The sequence below is a fragment of the Caenorhabditis remanei genome, chromosome II, assembly GCF_010183535.1.
Source record: "Caenorhabditis remanei strain PX506 chromosome II, whole genome shotgun sequence".
Lineage (NCBI taxonomy): Eukaryota > Metazoa > Nematoda > Chromadorea > Rhabditida > Rhabditidae > Caenorhabditis > Caenorhabditis remanei.
The window spans coordinates 5,824,734-5,852,216 of NC_071329.1; the positions used below are offsets into that span (position 1 = coordinate 5,824,734).

The following is a 27,483-nucleotide window of genomic DNA, read 5'->3' on the forward strand; positions in this document are numbered from 1 at the left end:
TATTAATTTATTTCATTGTCTTCCGTATCTATTCAAACTCCTCCAATAATCTAAACAATCGGATGCAATTAGTCGTTGACCGTGTCCAGACCGCTCACGGGCGGCTAGAGCCATTGAGATACGGGCGACAGCGGACATGGAAGAGAACGGGTCCTCACCTGGAAATGGAAATTTGAAATATGATTCTGGAGTTATTTTTTTTCAACTCACAATCACACTCTGCAACAATCAACCTGGAGTTCGAAGCCGATGCCTCCTCGATTTCTCCACCTTGTTGGACACCGTCGAGTAGAATGTCTGCTTGTCTGTAATCTTTTCTATGATCATAGGAAGGATTCGCGGAAAAAAGGTGTCAATAAGTTTGTTGCACAACATACCCAACTTTCAAAACATTTTGATGAGATAGAGTGTTCTAAAAGTTTTCCAAGTTGCTAACAAACCGTAAAGTAAACACTGTCCGCAGTGTCATAACACTCAAGGACATACATGTAGAATGAAGTTACCAACTACAAAAATATAGGTCTAGGTAGGTATTATAACATATCCAAAACCCGAAACATTTCCAGTAGTCTAGACCAAGGCTGTCGTACGGCCGGCAGTGTTCCTCTCTCAAAATTAGTCTTTTTTTTTAATTCTTTGAAAGCAAAACTCCCAGGGCGCTAACTTCTCAGAGAGCACTTGAACAAATAAGTTGTTGACTACAGAAGGTGAGATCAGGATTAGTTTAATAACATATTAAAATTCTAAATGATCCGAATATTCTGGACTCTATGCAGACCTTTCAAATTTTAACATTTTTGGGTTAACATTCAAGAGACGACACACTTCAAAATGTTATATCTCTCTAGAGAAGAGTCGTGCAATAAAGTTGTCAACTACAAAAATGAAGAACTAGATTTGATGTACGCGTATCTTCAGGAGACCATTTCAAAGTTAGTCTTTGTCTCTGTATGGTAAAATAGATTCTGTCTTTCAAACCTTATAATCGTCTAGGCATTGCTTATAGAATAATGTTATCAATTAACAAAATTAAGTACTCAATGTTGACTATAACATTAAAATTTTAAAGAAGTTGTTGTGCCGAAACTGAATTTGTGAAGCAATCCACAACATTTTGAGTCAAGTCTTTGTCTCTGAAATTTGAGTTGTCTTCTTAAAATTACCATAACTCTCTAAGGAGTGCTCGTACAAAAAAGGTGCTAACTAACATAATAAAGCTCCAGGTTTGATCTATTCACTCATATAAATTTTTTTCTAATTTTCACTTTTTGGGACTCCGTTACACTCTCTGAAAGATGAGTATTTTCCACTAGATCATCCTCACACACAAGGTCATTTTTAGCATACTTGCAAAATATCGGCCCGGCCCGGCCCGGCCCGGAGTCAAAAAATGAGCACAATTTTTTCACAAAATTTTTCGAAATTTTTTGAAATTTTTATCAAAAATAGTCAAAAATCCTATGTAAACTTGAGTTTTATCGATATGTAAAAACATAGTCGAAAATTCGACTTTTTTGCGAAAAAATCAAAAAAAATTTCAAAAAAATTCAAATTTTCAAATTTTTGTACTGTGACCCGGGCCGACCGGGCCGGGCCGGGCCGGGCCGGTGAAAATTCTCAAATCGGCCCGGCCCGGCCCGGCCCGGCCCGTTGCAAGTATGATTTTTAGTCGATATGAATTCAAATTATTTTCTCGCGAAACCGGAAGTCTAGCAGAGCGCGTTACCACACAACTTGGCAAGTTGCCAATTGAGTCGCCGCTCAGCCAAATCGCGTGTTTATAATCTGGACGAACAATACGGAGTAAAACTTTTTGAATGAAGCTCACTTTTATTCCATTTTTCTCCCTTTTTTCGATTAAACTTCTCACAAAAAAAATATCAAATTCATCTAAAAATGCGAATAATACAAAGTTACATCCCAAAAAAACTTTTTTAAAATAAATATTTGAATTTCGCGCAAACTTTACGCAAATTTTTTGGATCGCAGATTCTTCATACGGACTTTCTACGACCCTGTGATAGCATAGTTGTACGGAATAATATTTTTCGATTTCCGGAATCTGCAATCCGGAACCGGAATGACAAAAAAAACCCGGAATTCCGGAATCCGGTATTCGGAACGATTCGATAAATTTTCAAGGCCAAGTCATTTTTTCGAGTGTTTTTAATGATATATAAAGTTTAAAACTACTTTTTATGATCAAAACCGGAAAAGAAGTACTATAGTTGTCTTTTAAACTCAAAAAATTTAAAATTTCAACTTCTGGATTCCGGAAAAAAGGAACTCAAAAAACCGGAATCCGGAATGTCAAAAAAAAAAACGGTATTTCGGAATCCGGATTCCGTCCAACTATGCTGTGTAGGCGTTGTCTGTCCTATCTCTCCCGTAAAGGGTTTTACAAAAAAGTTGTCAACTACCAAAATAAAGTTCCAGGTTTTATCTACATAATTTTTTTTCTATTTTTCACTTTTCGGGACACCGTAACACCATCTCGAAGATCTCACCGAATTCTCCTAGAAATCTCTTCCAAATGTCTCAAATCATATCGAAACTCTGTCACATTCGCCCCATGATCTTTAAGTATCTGAGCAACTAGTCCTATTTGTTTGTGTCCATTCACTGCAATCACATCAGTTCCTTCCAGATAATTCTCTCCGAGTTGAGCTCTCTGACGGACGTTTGCTCCGATATAGACGTTTCCGACCATCTGAAATGAATGAACATCTGGATACACAGAGCTGGGGACAGATGATTCGAAAAACAAAAACTCACTCTTCTAGTCACTTTCCACATAGTTTTCTGGAAAAAATCTTCAAAGAAAATGAAGAAAAAAAAGAAAAGAAGAGAAGAAGCTAATCCAATTTCAATTTCAATTTTCTTCTCCTTCTTCTGCAGAAGAAGCTCCGCCCCTTTTTACAACCCCGCAGCTGGCAGAGAGAGTCAATTTGAAACAAAGAGGGGGGAGCTAATTATTTTTGTGCTTTTCGTGTCTTCAAATCCATGAAAAGAGGGGAAAATGTATTGTGAAAATAAGAGGAAAAACGAATGAAGAAAACGATAACAACAAAAAAGGAGGAATTCCAGATTGAAAACAACGATAACAACGATTTTCAGGTTTTCAAAAAGTGAGAAAAGGGGTGGAGCCTAAAACAAGAAAACTTGGTTCATAAAATGGGCGGGGCTTAATTAGGGTGAAAAAGTGAAAAAAAGAAGAAAAATCAGAATTTAGTGCTCATCCTCTGTGTGCTTCATTCTCTTTTTCGGCACCTCATCCTCATCGATTTCTCCATTTTCAGCGGCTTGTTGTTGCTCCTCATGAAGACGTTTCAGACGCTTCTTCTCCTGGAAATTTGGAATTTCAGTTTTCGGAAAAAAAAGGTGGAAAAACAAAGACTATGTCAATCAGAACGTCTCATTTACTATGATTTTTATCAGTAGCGGAAAAAATTGAAAAATGTAATTATCATCAAAAAGTGTAGAAAACGACAGATTCTTGACAGTTTTTTGTATGAAAAATTTAGTGAAGTCTGGTGGAAAGAAGAAAAATACCGAATTCGAGAGAAAATTTGGTAAAAATAGAAAAAAAGAGAGTTCTACTGTGATTTTCGGTGAGATTTTGGCATTTTGCACCCAGAATTTAGAAGAACTTTTTTGAAAATCCGACTGTCCGGATGTCCGAGAAAAAAGCGATTCCGGATGATCAATTCTTCGGATTTTCAGACAAATGTTCGATATTTTCATACTTGCAAATTTACGGCCCGGCCCGACCCGAAGGCACGGCTTCAAAAAAAGGTACCTATTTTTACCGAATTTTTTGAATTTTTTTTTGAAATTTCAATTTTTTGATGCATAACTAGCTTTTGATTGAATTCTGAAGTATAGTCAAAAATTCGACATTTTAGGAAAAAAGACAAAACTTCAGTTCAAATTTTTTCAGCCGGGCCGGGCCGGGCCGTGGAAATTCTCGTCACGGCCCGGCCCGTTGCAAGTATGAATATTTTCATAGGTTTTTCGCTCATAAACAAGTGCGTAATTTTGAGAAATTTGACCAGTACCAACTCATTTCAAGACAAAATTAGGAGAAATTCGGTTTTCTGACAATCAAAAAAAAACGTTTTTAAGGAAAAATTCGGTTTTCAGATTAAAACACTGAAATTGTCACATATTTCATCGGGATTTCGACCAATTCCAGTGAAATTCACTATCAAAATGTTCTGGACATCCGGACGCCCAGACACCCGAAAAAATCGCTTAAACTGGATATCCGGATCTATGGACACACAGATAGACGATCCGGACTCGAATTATCGGAGACAATCAATATTAGGCTAATTCTAGTGGTTTGAGGGCATCAGGACAGCCAGAAATTGACAAAAAACTGTATTGTGGAGTCTAAATATCATTTTGAGCTTAAATCTCTAATTTTTCCTGATGATCGTCTCCAAAATCACTTCAACCGTCGATCCTATCAAGAAGTTGGCAAAACTCGCTCAGCGATTTGGAAAATCTTTTGTAAATCCAGCATTCCTCATGAAAAACTACGACCTTCTTGAATTTCAGTCCGTTTTCCGAAATTCCGATGATCCGGTATACACCGTTTGCAAGTATGCTATGTAGATCATATGGTGTAGAGAAAACACACCATATGATCTACATAGCATACTTGCAAACCGGGCCGACCCGTAACTCGCTTCAAACTCAATGTTATGGGCTGAAAAATATACAAAAATGTAGATCTCGGCGAGTTCTATGTCTGTGGTCTATTACGGGCCGGATGGCTATTCGTTAATGCGCCGCGGGACGGGAAAAAGTGCCAAAAAACGCCAAAATGGCCAAAAAAGCCATTCTAGCTCTGCCCGCGGCACATTAACGAATAGCCATCCGGCCCGTAGTAGGTCACGGGCATAGAATTCGTCGAGATCTACATTTTGGTATATTTTTCAGCTCATAATATTCAGTTTGAAGCGAGTTACGGGCCGGCCCGTTTCGGCCCAGTTTGCAAGTATGCTACATAGCCTATGTCCATCTATCTGTCTGTCTGTTTGTCTGTCTGTGAGAGCGATTTCCAGTCTCCTTTCCCACACATTACCTACCTTTCTCAGTCTCTTTCTCTCCGCTTCCTCATCAACCTCTTCCATGATTTCCTCCTTAATCTCTTCTTTCACCTCAATCTTCTCTTCCTTCTCTCTCTGCTCTCTTCTCAATCGTTTTCTCTCCTTCTTTTCAGCCTTTCTCTTCACTTTCTCCTCATCCTCCTCCTCTTCTTCCACAATTTCCTCTTTCACTTCAACAATTTCAGTCTTAATTTCAGTCGCAGCCGCCTCTCGTTTCGCCTTCAACGCTGCCATCTTCGCTGCGAAATAATCACCGACAGAGAGTGTGCTCACTGTATTATTTCCCTCTTTCTTATCATCAGAATCTGATTTATCGGAATCGGATGACTTCTCCTCAGTCTTTGTCTTCTCTTCTTCAGGCGCGTTGTCAGATTTCAGACGTCCGTATCCAAGAATTCCCTTCTTGTGACTATCACTGTAGTTGGTGGTGTCCTTGGCACGAGTGAATTTTTGATAGCTGAAAAAAGAAGAGAGATAAAACTGAAAATTAACTCAAAATACTCAGAAATTGTCAATTTAAGACATATACATTTGTCTTTTCCAGTAAAAAACCCGAAATTTTCAGTTTGATTTCTGATGAAAACACAGGCTGAAAATTCATCAAAAACTGCCTAGAAATTATCTGAAAATTTAAATTTCTGAAAACCGCTGTCTGGACTCAAATGTTCAGTTTTTCAGTCAGAAATTCACATTTTCCAGCTGTCAAGCTGAAAATGTCAAAAAAAATACTAATTTTGACAAGAAAACCCCAATTTTTCAACAAAAAATTGTTTAAAAATGCGGATTTAAAGGGAATCTGGCGTGCCTTTGGCGCGTTTAAAATTCGAAAATTCAATTTTTTGCTTTTCTCGAAGAAAACCACATAACTTCCAGTTTTTTTGGTCTGGCGTGCTTTCAGCGCATTTCGAATTCAGAACAAAGATCTGGTGCGCCTTTGACGCGTTTTGAAAAGAAGTTTTTCTTGAAAATAGCAAATTTCGGAAAAAAATCTAATCTGGCGCGCCTATGACGCGTTTTAGACAAGCTTTTCAATCTTCTCAACGCACTGGCGTGCCTTTTTTTTTGAGCAAAATATCAGCTATTCTGTTAATTTTCAGATAATAGTCAGATACACCAAGCCGGAAGGTCAAAAAATTAGCATCAAAGTGCAAAGTTCGCAAAAATTGACAAAAAATATTAAAAATTGCCAAAAACTAGAAAAAATTCTCGATTTTTTTTTGTCATTTTCATCTCGTTTTCCATCGATTTGTATTGCAGAATTTCCACTCACTGAATTCTGCGTCGAATCGATTTGCTCTTCAACTCGATCGATATCTTCTCAGCCGTCTGCTGCTTCTCCTCTTCCGTTTGTTCTGGTTCTTTTTCCTTATTCTTATTCAATGCAATCAATAAATCAGCGAAATCATCATGATGAGAAATCCACGTGGAATCGTAGTCTGCCAACTTGTCAGCTCCCAATCCACGTCCCGAATGATTGGCTTTCAGTTTGACGGCGTCAGAGTTACCTTGGCGATTACGTCCGAGTCCGTCGCCTTCAGACCATCCCATTTTTTCCATTAGTTTTTTGGAGAATCTGGAATTAAAAATAGAGTTTTTGAGCCGTTTTCAGCTAAAAAGGATTCATTTTCAGCTAAAAAAAAAAGAAGCTATTTTCAGCTTTAAAAAAGGCCATTTTCAGATAAAAAAGAGGCATTTTCAGATAAAAAAGAGCCATTTTCTGATGAAAAAGAGCTATTTTCAGATAAAAATAGCTATTTTCAGATAAAAAATAACCATTTTTAGCGAAAAAAGAGCCATTTCTAGCTAAAAAAAAGCATTTTCAGCTAGAAAAGAGGCATTTTCAGCTGAAAAAAGTCATTTCCAGCTAAAAAAGAGCCTTTTTCAGATGAAAAAGAGCCATTTTCAGCTAAAAAGGAGGCATTTTCCCTTGAAAACTCACTTCTGATCGTCATTTTTCCATGTGAGATTCTGTGGATCCACACTAATTTTTTGCTTTCTTCTCGGCTCTGCTAGAATCGACATTGCTCTTTTTGATCAAAAAGCGTCGGGGAACCCTAAAATACTATCAAAAATTGTGGAAATTTCTTTTAAAAATATGAAAAAGATATAAAAAGTGCGATAAAACACTGAAAATACGCATTTTATCAAGAAAAACCACGAAAAAAGTGATTTATTCATCGAAAAGGGGAAAATACTATTAAAAATGAAGTGTGTAACTAGAAATAAATTACTACGAAATCATACGGAGAAAGAGATAAAACGGAGACAAGAAACCAGATCAAGTGTGTTGAAAAAATGGATTTTCAGAGGGGAAAAGTGAATTTTTAAAGGGAAAAATCTATAAATTTTCCTCAAAAACTCACAAATTCAATCTGAAAATCATAATAACTATAAAAATCTATTCGCCAATCAAATCCAACACCCATACTTCACTCATTCCAATCATTTTCATCGGCGGTCCCTGATACAGTGATCCAGCAGTGACCATCAATTGTCCACCGAATGGAATCTCGTAGAGTCCATAGAAATATGGGAGGAGCCAATAGACAACTGGAATGACGACATAGAATTGTCCAGCATGAGTGTGTCCAGACAGAATCAAATCGATTTTCGAGAGCTCTTTCGGATGATCCACTTGAAATTCGCGAATCGATGCGGGATTATGTGACATCACGATTTGAGATGTGTTCTTCGGACAGCGTTGAACGGCTTTTGGCAAATCCATTTCGTGATTCAAAATTCCAGATTTTGGACTCGAAATGTCATTTACACCTGCCAAACACACTCCTCGAAGCATTGCGGATCTGCAAAATTAGGGGTTTTTTTAGTCTCTACGTTTTCATAAATTTACGATAAACTTTTAAAAAAAAGAAGGAATTTTTAGCTGGAAAAGGGTACTTTTAACCGAACAACGGTATTTTTAGCGGGAAAATGGTTTTTTAGCCGAAAAACGTATATTTTTAGCTGAAAAAAAATGATATTTTTCGCAGAAAAAAAATAATTTTTTAGCCGAAAAGGGTATTTTCTGCTGAAAAAGAGGATTTCCTGCAGAAAAAGGTTATTTTTGCCGAAATCGGTTTTTATGATTAGAAAAATGAAACGTTTTCAGCAAACATGTGTTGATTTTGATCACAAAACTGGCATCTTTGAGCTGAAAACTTAACAATTTTTGGCTGAAAGCGAGTAAAAAACTTGACTTTTCCAGCTAGGAATCAGGCCTATGCGAACTGAAATTCAGCACTACTCGATTGAAATTTAGCGATTTTCTCGTTAAAAATAGAGATTGTTGTAGAAAAGATGCATTTTAGAGTTGATCAGTTTTGTGATGAAAACCAGGCTTCTTTGTGTAATTTTTGAGCAAAAATTCCATATTTTTCACTGAAAATCTCTTTCTCTGTCTGTCTGTCTGTCTGTTTGTCCTCCATTCAACTCACTCATTCTCCAAAACCGTAATATGTCCATTACGATAGAATCGAAGCCATTCATGAACATCTCCATAGTAATATTCATGATTTCCAGTGACAAAGTAAGTTGGAGCATGGACGGGAAGTTGACTGAAAAAATGAAGATTTGATTTTCAAGACAGAAAAAACTCACAGAACTGGTCGAACTCTGTCCTCAATATCAGCCACTGGGGCATCAACCATATCACCAACAATCAGAACAGCATCCACTTGATTCTCGAGAACTTTCTCGACGACTTGATGAATTTGGGTAGTGTAGACACTGGCTCCGGCATGGAGATCAGATATTACAGCAACACGGAGATGGCCACCGTCGGCAGTGAAATTGGGGATTTTTATAGTTTTATGTTTGACGACAATCCAATCACGGGAGATGAACATTGTTACGGACATCAGGAGGGTCATGACGAGAGTGAATCTGCAAAATTAGGAGGAATTAGGAGAATTTAAGGAGGAAAATTGAACATTTTTGATGAAAAAAGGTAAAATTTTGATTAAAAAAGAAAATTTTTGATGAAAAAATGTAAAATTTTGATAAAAAAAGAAAATTTTTGATGAAAAAATGTAAAATTTTGATGGAAAATGGTAAAATTTTGATGAGAAAATGTAAAATTTTGACGAAAAAGAGTAAAATTTTAATAAAAAAGGAAAATTTAGAAAATTTTCCCCCTTTTCAGACTCCTTACTTAATCTGAGATCTCCTCTTCCACATGAGATCATAAAAATATGGAATCTTCCCGATCAAATCCAGAATCCATGATGTGTACTGGAACATCTGGAAAAGTAATTAACTTTATAACTTTCCATCTAAAATTCTCAATAAAACCTTCATTTTTCCGGCGAAAAAGTTGACAATCCCAAATCCACAGACAAAAGCAATCATATTAGTCCAAATACCGGCACTTATGGAGGTGAGATCGAAGAGGAGCCACTGGAAAATTTGATTTTTTGATTTTCAAAAAATAAAATGTATTTCAGTGAAAATTACCTGCAGAAAAGCTGGGGCATAATACATAAAATAGACGGATTGTCCGAGAAACAGAAAGATGATGAGGGCGTCTGAGCATCGTTTTCGGCAGATCTGAAAATAGGAACTTTAAAAGATTTTCAGTTTTTGGCAATGGATCCAAGATTTCCAGCAGGGATTTATTAAATTTTCTACTAAATGATTTTCAAATTCAATTATTTTCTTTACTAATACCAGGTTTTCCTTTTTCAACACTTCTAAAATCACGAATCTAAAAATTAAATAGAAAAATAAAATAAAAACAACGACACTCCGAAATTCCGCAGGCGCGTGTTGTTTAGCGTCGCCGAAACGGGTCTCGCAACGAACGGCGCGTCTTCAAATTTATTTATTTTTCTCCCTCGCCGATTTTCCCTCATTTTATCCATTTTTCGGCGGTTATTCAAATTTTTTCCGATAATGTGCCCATTCAATTATCCATCGTATTGACACTATGACGAAAAACCAAAGAACAGACAATGGGAACCTTTGAATTATCGATTTTTCGTCAGTTGTCACACGATGTATTGAGAGTTTTCTTTTTGCAGATTTTATCGAATCAGATTTGAAGAGAAACCGAATTCTTTTCAAAAATAAATCGAAATCTAGGAGAATGAACCCGGTAAGTAAGGAATTTGTGGTGCAGTTGAAAAGTTCGACTATTAAAAGAGCAATTATCGATCGATGCCCACCAATTATTTGCGAAAACCTCAATTTTTTCCCTAGTTTCAGACCTACGACCAGCGTCACATGCAATTGTCTCAAAACCGCCCGCAAACTTCGGGCAGCACAAAGCGATACGTCCAAATGCCGACTGGTATGCCGCGTCAACCATTGTACCCCGCTGACGATCATTTCAATGATACGCAAAGTGCTTGGGATGAGCCGTCGAGTAATGTCGGTGGTGGTGGTGGTGGTGGTGTTGTATCATCACAACAGAATGATAAGCCCACTGGATTACGGCATTTTTCAACAAAAGTTTGTGAAAAAGTCAAGGAAAAAGGATTGACAAACTACAATGAGGTGGCCGATGAGCTGGTTTCCGATTATTTTCAAAATAATTTGATGAAACAGATTGATGTAGTGGTGAGTAATAATATTTAGTTGGAAAACATCGAAAAAAATTCTTTCAGAAACAAGAATATGACATGAAAAACATCCGCCGACGAGTCTATGATGCTCTAAACGTTCTTCTCGCTATGAATATAATCACAAAAAATAAAAAAGACATACGATGGATCGGACTTCCCGCTTCGGCTTCCCAAGAAATATCGCGGTTGGAAGAGGAAAAAGCGAGACGAGAAGCGAGTATAAAATCGAAAAGAGAGACGCTAAAAGAGATGATTCTACAAATTGTTTCATACAAAAATTTGGTGGCCAAAAATAGGGAGGCTCAGCGGTTAGTTAATAAAAATTAACATTTTTTACGATCGAAAATTGAAAATTCCAGGAAAAATGGTGAACCGAGCGTCGACACCATCCTCCATTTGCCATTTTTAATGATACACACGCATAAAGAGTGAGTTTTTCGAAAATTAGTATAGAAAAATAGTAAATATTCAGTACAAATGTGGAGTGCAGCGTATCTGCTGATAAATCCGAGTTCTTATTCTCGTTCGACAGAAAATTCAAAATTCACGACGATTTTGAAGTGTTGAAAAGTGAGGTTTCCTATTTTTGTAACGATTAACTCAATTTTAATTTCAGAATTGAATCTTACATGCAGTCTTAACACATCGAATCCAACAGATGAAGAGGTGAAGATTGCAAAGAGCTATTTGCCATCGTTACACCAAAATTATGTCGATGAAATCATTTCAAGTGAGTTTTTGATTTTTTCAGCTGGTTTTCAGTCAGCTTTTAAATTTTTCTTCTTCAGACAACAAAAAACAAGAAATTGAACGAGAAGAGAACAAGAAACGATTGTTAGCTCAACAACATAGCCAGTTGCAATTGCAATATTATGAGCAAGACGACTCGGAAATGTCACAAGTTCCAAACCCGGGACGCTATAATCGTCAACTCCAGGAGCATTTGATGAATGACGGAAGTGAGGATCGAAGTGGTTAGTTTATTATTTAGACGAATTTTTCGTAAATCGACACGAGACTTCGTAAATCTACACAATGTGATGAAAATGGTGCATTTTCAATTGCTTTTTCGAATTTACTCGTTCAAAAACAATAATAAAATGACAATATTTACTCAATAATACAAAAAATCTTAAAAGACGCTGATTTTGACTACGAAAACCCCTAAAACCCTCATTTCCTCTATTAAAAGCGACCAAAACTACAATTTTTCCAGCCGCCGATGGAATCATGGAGCGAGAAGACGAGATGGAGAAGAGTGTGCACCAAGGGAATACGGCGATCCGTGTTGGTCCACTCTACAGTAATTATAGTCCACAAAAGTTGCTCCGGCAACAGGCGAACTCCTCGAACACCCCACTACAAGCGCCACAACCCACTCGTCGATATTATGTACAGAAGAATCCGACACCGCAGATGAGGGTAAGTTGGAGAAAACAGTCACAAAAATCCACATTTTTGTGATTGTCTAATATAATAATCCCAGCTTATTGATCTACTAATCTATTTCTGTAGCGCGAAATGAGTCCAGCGATTCGTACAGTAGCACGTCCGTATCCTGCCGGCGGAGCTCGAATGGTTGCTGGTGGAAGTGTTACCGGTGGAGTCAAGTACTATGTGCCAGGACAGGGACCATCCACTTCTCTGCATCCAGCTCCGAGATATGTAAGTTTTGCATTCACTTTGCACTTAACGTTCACGTTCCAAGGCTTAAAAATGGGAAAAATCTATTTTTCTTCTCTTTAGGGACAATCATCATCATCCACTCAACAACGTGTCGTCTATTCGTCTGGAAGTGGAATTCCAACTCAACTGGCGCCTGGACAACGAATCGTTACGCAGAGAATCGTCACACCCGGCGGACCGCATCCCCCGGGAACCATCGTTCGTAAAGTGATACGCAAGATTGTGGTGAATTCGGGAACGAATCAAGCTGGAGGAGTGAAACAATCGGCCGCTCAGCAAGTTATACAGAAGAAAATGATGGAGCAAGGTGAGTAAAAACAGGAGTTTCTGCTTGAAATTTCATATTTTTTTATTACGAAATCCTTGCAGAGATGATTGAACGAAAACCAGAACAACCGATGACGTCAGCGCAGGCCGCCGCCCTCATCCAACATCCGCCACCAGCTGAATATGACTATTTTGAGTGATTTTGCTGGATTTTTCACATATTTTTTTCCAAAATTTTTCCTTCCTTCGCTTCCCTAGACCACGTTTTATTATACGAGTTTACTTTTTAATTTTTATTCCAATTTCTATGTTCTGTATTTCTGGATATTTGAGTTTTTCTCTGTAAACGCTCAATTATTCGTACAAATTTCCCATTCCTGTAGCTGGAATTGTACTATTTCATTTACATGTTCTACTACCGCCCGTTTTGATATACTTTTTTGAATTCGACACAATTTCCCATTATCCGCTTCTTTTTGTTCTCCGAATAATAGGTTTTACTCAATATCTTCTTCTTCTCACATTACCTGCATTTTCCTACGATCCTGCACCTTTTCCTTGACTATATCATCATCAAACCATTTCATCAATTGACCATAAGCAAAGACGTTGAGTAGAGTTAGAATGCACTCAATACGCCACATGGCAATGACTCGACGACGATTTCCGATAAGGTAGCCATCGACAGCCTCGATCTGAAAACTTGGGAAGGTCGAAAATTGCAAGAAAACTTATTTTTCTGATTTCTCGTAAATCGACAAGACCCGCCGTAAATCTACACAATTCCTAAGTATAGTGAAAATGGTTCATTTTCAATTATTTTTTCGGATGTACTAGTTCAAAAATAGTAGTAAAATAACAATTTTCACTCGAACACACCAAAAAAATCTCCTAATCCACCCCAAATACCGTAAATCACTACAAGATAGGTACATAGTAAAAATTGCTTATTTCTAGTGTTTTTTTGGTGAAAATAGATAGAAAAACGCAGATTTTTACTATAAAAACCCCTAAAAACCTCATTTTCTGATTGAAATCGAAAAAAAAACGACTAAAACTACGACTTTCAAAATTATCGTAAATCGACACCAAGCACCGTAAATCTACACTTGCACCAATTAGCGCGGAAATAGGTCATTTCGGCAGTTTTTTGGTTTAAAAATACACTTAATACTATATTTTCAGTGAAAAATCACTAATAAGCCAGTGAATTTGACTTACCCAAAATCTGGAGCAATACGTGAGGAGCACCCAGGCAATAACCGAGCCGAACACAAGAAATCGTTCGACACTCATCTGAATCTGGAATTCAGAAGACGTCAACGTCATCTTTGACAATAAGAGAGAATGGGGATGGAAAGGAAAATCGGATAAAATCTTTGCGGATTTTATCGAAAAGTACGTGGACACGGACTTTGTTCGCCGTTTTTGAACGAGAGAAAATGGAGGAATTGATTCGAAAAATACATAAAAATAAATTATTATTAATCACAGAGCATTCGGCTATATTTGGCACTTTAGCGAAGGGAAAAGAGATAGTAAAGCAGCTAGATATTCGAAGTGTTGTTGGCGTCGTCGTCAAGCGAATCGGCGTGTTGTTCGAGACTTTGAAGGGCCATTCGCATTGTGGTTCGCATGTTTTTTAGGCATTGTTGGAGACGGCTGGAAACAGAGGTTTAGGGGAAAATGACGAGGAAAAGGTCGAAAAATCAACACTTGGAGGTTTTATTTTGGAAAAATGATAGCGATTCTAGGAAGCGTTAGGAGACATTTGAAGAATGTGTATTCGCACGGCACACTTCTTACAACCGCGCTCTACCGAAACCGAAGAAAATAGTGTGTGAAATTGAGAGACTCAGAGAAAAAGAGACACTTTTCAAGGGCATTTCGGTAGAGCGCAGCTGTAAGAAGCGTGCCGTGCTAATAGATGTCTGGATGTTTGTCGGTTTATCCAGATGTCCGTGTACTCAGATGACTATAGTGTCAAAAAGGGTACTGTAGGCTGGTCCCGCGGTAAAATAATGAGTTATAAATCAGCCAATATTATATCAAAAGCTGAGGGCTATATTTTGGTTTATTTTTGGACTCGAAGAGTTTTATGTGCCAGCGCTACGTCCTTGAAAAATTGATTTTCTAATTTGCTGTAAATCGACTTGAGCCTCCGTAAATCTACACAAGGCTTAAATATGGTGAAAATGATGTATTTTCAATTGTTTTCCGGATGTACTAGTTCGAAAATAGTAATAAAATGACAATGTTGACTCAAAAATACCAAAAACAATTAAAAAATCTCGTAAATCGACACCAAATATCTTAAATCACTATAGGATAGGTATATAGTAAAATCGCTCCTTTCTAGTGGTTTTTGGTGAAAATAGATTGAAAAACGCTGATTTTCAGTACTAAAACCCCTAAAAATTTCATTTTCTGTTATAGATCGGCTGAAAAAGACCAAAACTACAATTTTCGAAATTCTCGTAAATCGACACCTACCGCCGTAAATCTACACAGATACCAAAATATCGCCAAAACAGCGGTTTTTTACCGTTGTTTGATTTAAAATACACTAAATCGTCAAAAATACTATGTTTTCTTTCAAAAAATCGTAAAAACCCAGTGAGGTTAGCATCGCCCACGCAATAGCCGAGCGAATGTCTTACTTTTTCAAATTTTGAAAACCATTTTTTTTAAACGACTCACTGATTATCAAACCGTCCCACGAGACCAGCTCGATATGTATTAATCTGAACCCGAATCGCCAACGTCGCATACGTCGACAATGCCTCCTCCAATCCAGTCAAATCGATGACAATTTGAGTGACAATGAGTGGAGAAGTGTCTTGATTCAAACGAGAGAAATGTGTGAGAAGGTCTTCTAAAGCAGTGGAAACTGTCTGTTGAAGACATTCGATGGCCAGTTGAGGAGCGTATAACTCGAGTTCAGCTTGTTGGAGGACGGAACACAGAATCATCTCTTTTGCGTAGTCCGAGATGTCTGGAAATGAATTTTGCTACAGTAACCATCGTGAGGATTCAGAATCATGCTAGCATACTTGCAGACATGGACCGACGCGTACCTAATTCGCTTCAAACTGACATGGAATGTATTTTGACTGCTACCCCTAAAGTACTGATTTTTTTTGCTCATTCGATGAGTTTTCTCAAGACAAAATGGCCCATAAAGGCTTTTCCTGTGACGTGACCTCGTTTTTGAAAAATTGAGATATTTCGAAAATGAAATTTTTTCGAAATTTTTTTTTCATTAATTTTTTTCATTATTTTACCGGATTGTTCGGAAAATAGGCTTTGCACATATTTATAGCAAATTTCATGTAGTTTTTGACAAAAATATGACACTCATGAAAAAATAATTTTTTGATCCTGAAAAAGGTAAAAATGTGACACCCTCCAAAAAAAAAATTTTTTTTTCGAGGTCGGCAGAGGTGACATACATATGGTAAGAAAGAACAACTTATGTGGATTATTTTTTCATATAGCACTATAGTCGCTTCCAGTTAAAAATTAAGGAAAAAATGCTCTGAAAATTTTCATTTTTCGAAAAAATGTGACTTGTCGGAAATAAGTTCGAATTTCTAATATTGCCTAAGCTCCTAATCAAATTCAATAAAAATAACAATTTTCAGATTATGTTCCACCATTTTCAAACAATGATTCACATCCCTGTTAACTTCTCTTGTCATAACACTCGTTCAAAGAATGCAAGTTTTCTCAAGTGGTGGAAATTCAACAGCTTATAACTCCTCTGAAACTGAAGCAAACAGGCTCAAAAGCTCAGAACAACCCAAAAATGACTATTGCTTCTCAAAAATCATAATTTGCCTGTTTTTCGAAAAATAATTTTTTTCTATTTTTGATAAGGGGGCACCACATGAAATTTTTCCAGAAACTTGAATTTTTTTTTTCGAAAACAACCACAATTAACGGTTTTTAGCATGTGTTCTTAGTTTATAAACTTGTTTTGAGTTGTTTTCGAAAAAAATAATTTTTCAAGTTTCTGGAAAAATTTCATGTGGTCCCCCCTTATCAAAAGTCGAAAAAAATGTTTTTCTAAAAACATCCCAAATATGATTTTCAAAAATCAATAATTATTTTCGAGTTGCTCTGTGTTTTTTAGCCTCTTTCCTTTAGTTTCAGAGGAGTTATAAGCTGTTGAATTTCCACCACTTGAGAAAAATTGCAATCTTTGAACGAGTGTTATGACAAGAGAAGTTAACAGGGATGTGAATCATTGTTTGAAAATGGTGGAACATAATCTGAAAATTGTTATTTTTATTGAATTTGATTAGGAGCTTGGGCAATATTAAAAATTCGAACTTATTTCCGACATGTCACATTTTTTCGAAAAATGAAAATTTTCAGAGCAATTTTTTCCTTAATTTTTAACTGGAAGCGACTATAGTGCTATATGAAAAAATAATCCACATAAGTTGTTCTTTCTTACCATATGTATGTCACTTCTGCCGACCTCGAAAAAAAAATTTTTTTTGGAGGGTGTCACATTTTTACCTTTTTCAGGATCAAAAAATTATTTTTTCATGAGTGTCATATTTTTGTCAAAAACTACATGAAATTTGCTATAAATATGTGCAAAGCCTGTTTTCTGAACAATCCGGTAAAATAATGAAAAAAATTAATGAAAAAAAATTTTCGAAAAAATTTCATTTTCGAAAAATCTCAATTTTTCAAAAACGAGGTCACGTCACAGGAAAAGCCTTTATGGGCCATTTTGTCTTGAGAAAACTCATCGAATGAGCAAAAAAAATCAGTACTTTAGGGGTAGCAGTCAAAATACATTCCATGTGAGTATTACGTAAAATGTGCCAAAAACGGGAAAATTACCAAAAAAAAAGAAAATTTTTTTTTTCGGAAATCGGAACTTTTCTGAATTATTCTTTTCGGAAATTTCGGAAACTTGGTTTTTCAAGTAAGCAAAAAGTCAAAATCAATAAATATGCAGTAAAAACAAATAAATTCTGCAAATTTTGACGCAGTTGTGACCTTTTGACACCGTTCACGTTGGTTTTGCAGCAATTTCTTCCAATTTAGCACAAATTCCGGTTTTTATCATCATGAAAATAAATGAAATTTCGGAAAAAATCGGAAAAAAAGTTTTTCCGTAAAAATTTCTGAAAGTTCCGAAAAAAAATCGGAAATTTTCCGACGGAAAACAGTTCCGAAAAAAGTCGGAAATTTCCGAATTTCCGAATTCCGTTCCGCACATCTATGGTCACAGTCATAGAGCTCGCTGAGATCTACATTTTGTTCTATTTTTCAGCTCTTAAAACTCAGTTTAAAGCGAGTTTCGTGCCGGCCCGTGTCGACCGGTTTGCAAGAATGCTCCTGAGGATTCAGAATCCCCCCTTGACACCTTACCATCATCATCCGGCATGTACTCATAGGTGGCCGATGCTATCAGTGGCTGAAATGCACTACTCATCATTGCAATACAATCATTGATCATTTTGGTGCGGAACGATGACAATTTCGCTCGTGATTTCTATAAAATTTCGTTTCTTTGCTTAAACTCAGTTGATGTTACCTCCTGTATCTGATCGACATGCTTCACTCCACACTCTTGCATTTTCTTTCCCACATTATTCAGAGTCTTTGCAATGATGAACTCAATATCCCCCACCGCGATGAGCAATTTCTTCGTCGTTATCTCGTTTCCCTTCTTTTGAGTTTCTAGTTGTTGGGGACGTTGTCGGATGAAAAGACGGTCAAAACAGATTTTGATTGAGGTGATCAGACGGAAGAATAGATCGATTATTGTCTCACGGAATAGCTCTCGAGAGAAGAGACACGCCTCTCCAGGGTATCCAGTGGTGGATAGAGCATCTCGGGTACGGGTTAGGCATTCACAGATCTGGAAATATAATAGATTAGGTGCACTTAAAATCACAAGTGCGAAACGGGCCGCCGCGTAGCTCGGTTAAAACTTAATATTATGAGCTGAAAAAATACCAAAATGCAGATCTCAGCGAGCTCTATGTCTGTGACCTACTGGTCGGATGGCGAATCATTAATGTACCGCGGGGCCAGGTAGGATGGCTTTTTTGGTCGTTTTCCCCTTCATATTACCGATCCGTCATCCGGCCCGTAGTTGGTCATGGGCATAGAACTCGCCGAGATCTACATTTTGGTATATTTTCAGCTCATAATATTGCGTCTTAAGCGAGTTACGCGCCGACACGGTTTGCAAGTATGCTTAAAATTGTCAAGGACGTCGTTAATAATGCTCTCGCCATGGCTAATTTCGGAATAAGAAGCCTTATAGCTGGGTTATTTTTAGTTTTACGAACAACTTGAATAGAGATTCAGTATCCCCACGACGTCAGAATACCAAATATATACATTTGAAATAGAATCAATATCACGAGGAATGGAAAATTGAACGTTTTTCTCTACCACCTGTCAAATAGGTAAGGTGACGTCTCCTTATGTAAACGAACACATAAATCAACCTCAGCAGAAACGAGAACATTCTAACCGAGATGACGTCATCTAGGCCACAGCGTGCATTGACTAGTGAATTCTAGGATTTAGCCTTCCAACCGAATACATTTCTGCCAGAACAGAATCTCCAACTTAAGCAAAAACTCTAGTGAGAATGAAAAGAAAAAGAAGAGTTCGTTTGGTACCGCCCGTCGGGTTAAGCTGACATTTCCTTGAGTGAACGAGCGCATAAATCAACGTCACCAATGACGAGAACGTTCTAATTGAGATGACGTCAAGAGGATTCGGAAGGAGCCAGCAATTTGGTTTTATGTGAGTACGGCCTGGATCGATTGCAGGATTTTCAGAAGAAACGTTATAAAAATCGAGTAATTCAGAAGAGCGTTGGTGTGCTGCTCGTTAAAAAGTTAGAAGATGTTTCCTCATGAATACGGAAATCTTCGTCGACAAATTCAATAAATTGGCACCGTGGCAAGAACTCATCTCTCAGTAGATTCGGTTAGACTGCTACAAGTTATAAAAGTAGGACTAAACTTGTTCAAAAAGGCATTCAATCTCTAGAAAAAGGTGAATAAAACTGGAAACTGTAATCTACAGTTCTGAGTTGCACTTGAAAAGATTCAGAAATGAGAGGTGGCTCATTATATTTTAACCCGAATGTGGCATTCAATCACTCAAGATACAGTCACTCATATATCAATGAATCACCTCATGAATATTCAAATCGAATGCACATAAGAATCTCATACTTCTATGCAAATTTGTGTTGATTAATGTCCTTTTTCTTCGAGAAATGAGGAATAAAAATCAGCTGAAAGAGGCTGAAAATTTATAGGATTCTACTGAAAATGAATCGATTCGCTATTCTTTTCCTTATGATGCGAATATTCAAAATGAATTATGTGTTGGGTTACTGTAGATACTGTAGCTACAGTATCTCTATACTCTACCTCATTCTCATAATAATCCGGGAGAATCGTCTTTGTCTGTTGTGCTCTATCCAGAATATCTTGTTTCCAATTGATACGATGAGCGAGAAGAGCCACTCCTGAAAACTCTCTTACTAGATTCTTTCTCTATCTGAGTCTAGGACTCACTCTCAATTCCAGAATCCACAAAATCTGAGACCAATTTCAGTCTTACTGTCATACATAACTCAATCAATGGCTGGACATGAGTCAGACTAAACTGATTCTCCAACAGAGAAGCTATCAGAGATCTAGTAGTTTTGAGACTCTGTTGAAGGTTCGAACGACCGATGTCTGCTGAGACGGCTGGCCACTTTGCGAATTGATTTCCGTATTGATTGAGGACGGAATCGGGGAGAGCTTTTGTGATGAGAGCGTTGAGGACGAGCCACGAGGAGACGTTGATCAGGGTGGTCAGCATTGTCTGGAATAGAGAGGTTTCGGGGGATTCAGATACTCAGAAGCTGAAATTCTAAGAGATTGAAACTAACTAGGTAACACGCTGATTCCGAATATGGAATTCATTTTTGCAAAACGCTTCGGTGAGCCGAGATATATACATTTTAAGTCAATTCCAGTGCAAAAATTTCATTTTTCGAGGGTGTCAAGATCAATTTAGACTCAATTTTTCTCATTTTTTCTGTGTAATCCTTGTAGATAGATAGTTACGTCTGGAACACTCCCTAGTAAGAAAGTTTCAAACTTTGAAGTTTATTTGCGAGAAACGAAAACACAGTGAATTATTGAATCTAGGAGTTTAGAAAATCTAGAAATCACATTTTTTTGAGAAACTGGGAGCATGAGACTTCGGGATTATGGACAGACAGAAAATTGAGATCAGAGATTTTAAAATTGATTAAAATGACAAATTCAGTTATTTTTGAAAGTTAGAAAAAAGACTGAAAAGGCTAAATTCTCGAATTTGGGGAATTCGAAGTTTTGAAATGTTGAAATTTCAGTTTTCTCTTCCTTTTAAATCCCGTTCTTTAGTTTTGTAATTTCTAGAAAATTATATTTTTTGAACAAATATTTTCAGAAAATTCCTTGTGAAAACTTTATTTTTCACAGTATAGTAACCAAAATCCAAAAAAAAAAAGTCGTTTTGAAACTCAAAAAATTAGATTTTTGATGAGTTTTCGACCTACAGTAACCCCCATATCTACAGTACCCCTCAGCTACAGTAATTCGGAAAATAGATTTTTTCCATTTGAAATCTTGATTTCAAGGTCGTTTTCGTTCAAAATAAGTAATGTTTTGGTGATTTTCAGAATTTCAGATTCATTAGGCTACAGTACCCCTTTTACAGTGATCCTGGAAGTACAGTATCCCCAATTCTAAAGTTAGTTGAATTTTTTTTGACAAAGTTTTGAAAACTGAGCTCTTGTCTTTTCGTTAATTTTTTTCGAAAATTCTGAAAAATCGAGTGTCTGAAGCTTTTTCGAGGCGTTCCGAATTCTTGAGCCCTCAAAATATGGGAAAGCTGAGAAATTAGAGTGTCTACGATCTAAAATTATGAATTTTTGCATTTTGAATTTCAGTTTTTTGCTGAAAATAGGAATTCAAAAGCTCAATTTCAGACTTCCTCACATTAATATCCTCCAATCTCTGAATAGCATCTGGGGATGCACTCGAACTATGATACGTGTTCGCCAACTTCCAGAACGACGGCAGTTTACTCAACAATAACTCGACAAGAGTCGTCACAAAATTCTGAATCTCATTCGTCTTCGTCAGAATCATGTGTTGATTCTGTGTGTTGCTCGAGTATCTCATCTTATCCTCTTCCTCTTCATCTTTCGCTTTTTTCAAGAATTTCTCCTGCATATCCCATAGACTTTTCTCCAGCCAAACGTAGTAAGAAGTGATACAATCCCACGTCGGATCGGATTCTGGATCCAGAATTTTCAGATATTTTATGAGTTTCGATTGTTCTTCATAGGAGACAGGTGTGTCGATCAGTTTTCGCTTCATCTCCTCTTTGAACACCTCCATTTTTGCATCGATTTCAGTCATTACTGTAACACTCTTTTCTCCAAATTCTCTAAATCTCTTCTATACTTACACTCTCTAAACAACGGCACATCAGTATCCGAATACAATGATTTCGCTCTCGTATAATCATTTAAAATCGTGATATATTCTCCTTTCTTCATACTTTCCTCGATTTTTGAGGAGAGAAAGAATATGAATTTGAAGCGGACGATGACTCCAAGAGCGTTACGAGTCGCGTCGGCGTCGTCTTTTCGTTTCAGGACGTCGGCGAACACGGATTCCGCTTTGGTTTTTGAGTCTTTTATCTGGAAATATGTAGGGATTCAGGATGTTGGTTTCTTGGAAATTTTTATTCCGCGAAGCGAAATGGTTCAACTTTTTCCAGAATTCATTTTTGAAGGAAGTGCCATCTTATTTTTGAACTAGAATTTACTAGTTAGGGAGACAATCTAGATCTCCATTTCATAAATTGATTAAATGTGTGTATGGTCTCGTTTCAGAAAGTTGCAGACTAAGTTTGAGTGACTGCAAATCAGAAAATTTGAGTTAAAAATGACTGAAATTGAAGGATTTTGATTTGAAGGACTAGGGAAGGTCGTGAAGTCAATTGTGGAGTTACAGGTCGAGACCTGTACCACTAGAAAGCTAGGAAACGCTGATTTCAAATCTATATTCAGATTTTTTCCCTCGAGGCCCGGCATTCGAAAAAAACGGGGACAAAGTTCTGAAAAATGAAAAACTATTATATTATTTTTTCAACACGCGAAAATTGCAAAAAGAATCGCGTGTCAAAAAAGCAATAATTTTTCATTTTTCAAAAATTTGACGCCTTTTTCTCGAAAACCAGGCATTTTAGGCAAAAACTTCATATATATTTGGAAACAGCGTTTTCCCAGCTTTCCAATGGTACAGGTCATGTCTCATAACCTTAAACTGACTCCACGACCATAACTTGTGGGGTTTAATTAAAATAAGCTTCAAAAAGTGGGAATTCGGCCTTCTAGCGTATTTCATTCTGAAAAAAGTGATTGTTGAGTTCTGATATGTTACAGTTCTAACAACATTTTCTTCAAAGAGGCTGAAAATTAAAACTTGTCAGCTCAATTCCGCGAATGATCAAATTTTAGCATTTCGAACTGATACTATCATACTTGCAAACCGGGCCGGCGCGTAACTCCATTAAAATGACATCTTATGAACTGAAAAATATACCAAAATGTAGATCTCAACGAGATCTATGTCTGTGACCTACTCCGGGCCGGATGGCTAGTCGTCGATGTGCTGCGGGCAGGGAAAAGTGCCAAAAAGCCATTATAGCCCGGCCCGCCTTATATCAGAGACATTATGTCTCAGACATAGAACTCGCTGAGATCTACATTTTGGTATAATTTTTAGCTCATGAGATGACGTTTGAATCGAGAAATTTGACGTTTTTTCGAATTATATGTCTCAACCAAAATTTTCTCAAATCTTACCAATTTCGAAATATTCCCTAACGCTGCAAAATGATCAGCATTCTCTCCTTTCTCGAGTGCTTGATGTAGATTTGCGAGTGTATCCACACAATTAATCAGTGAGTACAGATTCGCTTTGTGCATTTCTTCACTCCGTTTCGCATCGTTCTGCTTCGCCAGTTCCATATTTTTGATAGCCGTTCGGAGATCTTCGATTCTAAAAAAAGGTAGATTTTTGATAATTTCGGTTACCAGATCCGTTTGAAAACTCACGTAGCATCAGCGTGATTCTCCAACAAATACCATTGCGGTGAGAAGTTTTCCATCCGCAAATTGCCACTACAATCGGGAAAATCACGGGAGAGAACGATTTGATCCATTCGTTTCTGGCTGGGGACAAGACCGAGAGCGTCGCGTTCGTCCTGTATAAAAAGATTGAAATTTTGAGGTTTTTTGATTGAAAATTGAGATTTTTTGACTGAAAAATTAGGATTTTGATTTAAACTCGAGGGTTTTAGACTGAAAATTTGAGCTTTTTTGACTGAAAATTACAGTTTTTTTTACTGAAAATTGAGGTTTTTCGGCTGGAAAGTGAGGTTTTTGACGGAAATCTTGAACTTTTCTGACTGAAAATTGAAGTTTTTGACTCAAATTCTAAGGATTTTTGACTAAAATTTTGAGGATTATCAACTAAAAATTGAAGTTTTTAAAATGAAATTTGAAGTTTTTGGACTGAAAATTGAGGATTTTTGACGGAAAATTTGAAGTTGCCAACTAAGAATTGAGATTTTGGAAATCGACATATTTTGGCTGAAAATCAAAGTTTTCTCAGAGAAAATTGATGTTTTTGACTGAAAATCGAAGTTTTTTGACTGAAAATTGAGGTTTTTTGCATTTCTTCCCCACCTGAATCTGTGGAACACTCCGTATCGCCTCTCTCCCAGGAACCGTCCTCGTCTCATCAACCCACACGGCAGACTCTTCTAACGGACCGATTTGTGTGATGAATACACGAAATTTCACATTCGAAGTTCCTTTTCCACCGGATTTTGTGACGATTCGAACCTCACCGGGACCACGAGACGCCGCACCGACGCGAGCGATGATTTTTGATGGGGATTTCCATCTGGAAATTGAATTTTTGAGATTTCAGAAGAAAAAATTGAATTTTTTAGGTAAAATTGTGTAATTTTCGTCTGAAACCAACAGAAATCGAGTTTGGAATTGATTTTTAGCGAATTTTAGAGATTTTTAAGTTTCGAGCGACTTTTTGGGTGAAAAATTTGCTTTTTTTAGTGAAGATTGTATAAAAAAGAATTTTTGAGTTTAGTGGCGAAAATACAAAAAAATATATTTATTTTGTCTAATTTTTGACTGAAAATTACAATTTTTAGCTGTTATTACATACTTTACTTTTTTTAATTTTCTATTTTTTTTTGAAAAATAAGTTTTTGTGTATTTTTCAGCCAAAAAAACTCTCTCACTTCATACTCCACAGACTATCGATTCCACAAATGAAGAGCATTATCACATCGTTTTGATCGCATCCTAAATTCTCTCCTCGAATCGTTATTTGAGTTCCCGGTACTCCTGAAACACTTTATTTTTATTTTTTTAATAAAGATGAAAAACCAAACCCTCAGTTGGTGATAACCCAGTCACGGTAGGAGGGAGTCTCTCACTGAAATTCGAATTCTCCTCCATTTTTTACCTGAAAATCCAAAAATTTAATGAAAATTGTGAAATACGATTTAGATATAATGGATTTTAAGATTTATACAATGCACAATATGCCAGCTTTTGTCCGAGAGGAGTACACGGAGTCTCGCTAAACAACACGCAGTGCGGAATAACGGAGTGTCGTTGCAGATTTCCAATCAATTTTCTACAATTTTATTCAAATTTCAGCCGTATTCAAGCCATAATACTTGGAGTTTTGCAGGGTTTTTCAGCGAGTGTCATGTCCAATAATCACTATAATTATTATCGACCCCGGCCGCATGATCGGTTACCCGGAAAACGATTTCCAGACAGGTGAGAGGTTTGAAATATTAAAAAATTCCAAAAATTAGTTTTTTGTAAGATTTTTGAGTAAAAACCATCGCAAAGAGGGAAAGTATCGTTTTCACATCAAAATTTCAAAATTTTCAATGCACAATTCTCAAAAAATCAATAAATTCTTGCAACTTTCAGATGGAACATCTACGACAACGTCGGTCGCGACATCGAGGGAACCCGTTTCGTTCCATTCAAAACTCCACTCGATTCGTCGTTTTTCGACGGGAAGAATATGCCAGAAGAGCTGCAATTCGGTGTGAAATCACTGATGAATATGGCGAAACAAGCGAATAAACAGATTGGATTAGTCGTCGATCTCACGAATACTGATAGATATTATAAGAAGACAGAGTGGGCGGATCACGGAGTGCAATATTTGTAAGTTGCCTAAATTTTTACTTTTTATCCGAAAAATCAATAGTTTTTCATTTTTATTCCAGAAAACTGAACTGTCCGGGACACGAAGTGAATGAAAGAGAAGATCTTGTGCAGGATTTCATAAAAGCTGTCAAAGAATTTGTGGAGGATCCCGAAAACGGTAAAACGAATTTTTGAGGTGTTTTAATGCGAAAATTCCGATTTTCAGAAGGAAAACTGGTAGGCGTTCACTGCACACATGGTCTTAACCGAACGGGATATCTGATTTGTCGGTATATGATTGATGTAGATGGTTATACGGCTGCTGATGCGATTTCGAGTAAGAATTATAAGAAAATGACCAAGTTTTTTAGTTTTTCATCGATATTTTACAGTGATCGGGGTATTAACAATACACCCCTCTTACAACTGCGCCCCATCACAAACAAGAGCAAGAGAGACCCAGAGTTTTTTCATGCGCGAAGCAGATTTTCAGCATTTTTGATCTATTTTCAGAAGTTTGAATGACTTTTTTCGCTGATTTTCGAGAGAAAATTATAAAAAATGGATCAAAAATGTTTAAAATCTGCGTCTTCCTCGTTTGCGGTGGGGTAAGAGTGGTGGACTCGACTTCTAATATCAAAATCAGTCATTTTTAACTGAAAATGAAAAGAAAAATATAATTTAATGTGCTAGAAAGCGATTTCCTTCAGTTTTTTCGAGAAATTTCATATAAATCAAATGAAAAAAATCCTGGAAAAATAGTAATTTCCGTCGGAAACCAACCCAGAAAGAGCCCCATAATTTTAATATTTCGAGGACTAGTTTTCCCAAAGTTTGGAATTCTAGGCCACGTGTTAAATAACTCGGCCATCGGTGATTTTCAGTAGTTTTTTACTCTAAACTATGAAAATAACCCCTGAAACAACTTTTTGGACTCGTGACTTGGTTTTTTCAAAATTTGGTTTTCTAGGCCACGAGTCGAAAAACTCGGCCATATGCTTTTTTGGTGGTCTTTTGTTGCTCTATAAACGCTGAAAATGTCAAAAACTGGCCGTGGCAGACCTTTTTCGACTTGGGGATCATTTTAAAATTCCATTTCAATTCTAAACATTTCCATTTCCAGTGTTCGAATACTATCGTGGACATCCAATGGAACGTGAACACTACAAAGTGTCACTCTACGAGGCGGAAGTGAGGAAAAGGACGGCGAAACCATCGGAAGAAATACAGGAGAAAAATGAGAAAGAAGCGCCGCGTAAAGAAAGTGGAGATGTCGTTGCGAATTGATCAAATTTTTCACTTTTTTTCCACTTTTTCCGGCTTTTTCACACATTGTTCTCTTATTATACCTTGTTGACTTTTCAAATTCCCTCTCTTTGTTGTCATTATTTTTTTCGCTGAAAATCCCTGAAACGTTCCGGGTTACAATTGTTTTGAGAGGTTTATTGAACAATGATTGAAAAAATGCGTTTTATTAATTTCGTTTTTGTGAACTTGGCACGTTTTTTCAGAGATTGTCTGAATCTCCATAATTTCGAATTTT

At 36.9% G+C, this 27,483-nt stretch overlaps 6 protein-coding genes across 6 annotated transcripts; 2 read left to right on the forward strand and 4 right to left on the reverse strand.

Annotated features, from left to right (window-relative positions):
• Nucleotides 1-12: 12 nt before the first annotated feature.
• GCK72_004749 (uncharacterized protein) lies at nt 13-2,796 on the reverse strand (the record flags this gene model as incomplete). Its single annotated transcript, XM_003097066.2, has 4 exons — nt 13-158; nt 211-305; nt 2,508-2,710; nt 2,776-2,796. The coding sequence occupies 4 exons, from the start codon at nt 2,794-2,796 to the stop codon at nt 13-15; spliced, it is 465 nt and encodes a 154-aa protein (XP_003097114.2).
• A 4,719-nt stretch (nt 2,797-7,515) lies between these two features.
• GCK72_004750 (uncharacterized protein) lies at nt 7,516-9,596 on the reverse strand (the record flags this gene model as incomplete). Its single annotated transcript, XM_003097090.2, has 6 exons — nt 7,516-7,921; nt 8,552-8,671; nt 8,715-8,999; nt 9,268-9,356; nt 9,408-9,512; nt 9,570-9,596. The coding sequence occupies 6 exons, from the start codon at nt 9,594-9,596 to the stop codon at nt 7,516-7,518; spliced, it is 1,032 nt and encodes a 343-aa protein (XP_003097138.2).
• Nucleotides 9,597-10,200: 604 nt separating this feature from the next.
• GCK72_004751 (uncharacterized protein) lies at nt 10,201-12,831 on the forward strand (the record flags this gene model as incomplete). The annotated part of the gene is made up of 11 exons (XM_053724870.1): nt 10,201-10,209; nt 10,320-10,673; nt 10,721-10,986; nt 11,038-11,106; nt 11,151-11,248; nt 11,295-11,408; nt 11,467-11,652; nt 11,895-12,100; nt 12,194-12,343; nt 12,425-12,671; nt 12,734-12,831. 11 exons carry the CDS (start codon nt 10,201-10,203, stop codon nt 12,829-12,831), a joined length of 1,797 nt encoding a protein of 598 aa, XP_053589064.1.
• Nucleotides 12,832-13,149: 318 nt separating this feature from the next.
• GCK72_004752 (uncharacterized protein) lies at nt 13,150-13,927 on the reverse strand (the record flags this gene model as incomplete). The annotated part of the gene is made up of 2 exons (XM_003097083.2): nt 13,150-13,326; nt 13,853-13,927. 2 exons carry the CDS (start codon nt 13,925-13,927, stop codon nt 13,150-13,152), a joined length of 252 nt encoding a protein of 83 aa, XP_003097131.2.
• A 251-nt stretch (nt 13,928-14,178) lies between these two features.
• Nucleotides 14,179-25,226, reverse strand: GCK72_004753 (uncharacterized protein; the record flags this gene model as incomplete). The annotated part of the gene is made up of 13 exons (XM_053724871.1): nt 14,179-14,293; nt 15,332-15,626; nt 18,026-18,149; nt 18,192-18,518; nt 20,059-20,156; nt 20,206-20,500; nt 21,664-22,091; nt 22,139-22,373; nt 23,544-23,739; nt 23,796-23,944; nt 24,429-24,648; nt 25,007-25,112; nt 25,160-25,226. The coding sequence occupies 13 exons, from the start codon at nt 25,224-25,226 to the stop codon at nt 14,179-14,181; spliced, it is 2,655 nt and encodes an 884-aa protein (XP_053589065.1).
• Nucleotides 25,227-25,482: 256 nt separating this feature from the next.
• GCK72_004754 (uncharacterized protein) lies at nt 25,483-27,227 on the forward strand (the record flags this gene model as incomplete). Its single annotated transcript, XM_003097075.2, has 5 exons — nt 25,483-25,556; nt 25,716-25,958; nt 26,021-26,118; nt 26,167-26,277; nt 27,064-27,227. The coding sequence occupies 5 exons, from the start codon at nt 25,483-25,485 to the stop codon at nt 27,225-27,227; spliced, it is 690 nt and encodes a 229-aa protein (XP_003097123.2).
• Between the last annotated feature and the right edge of the window lie 256 nt (nt 27,228-27,483).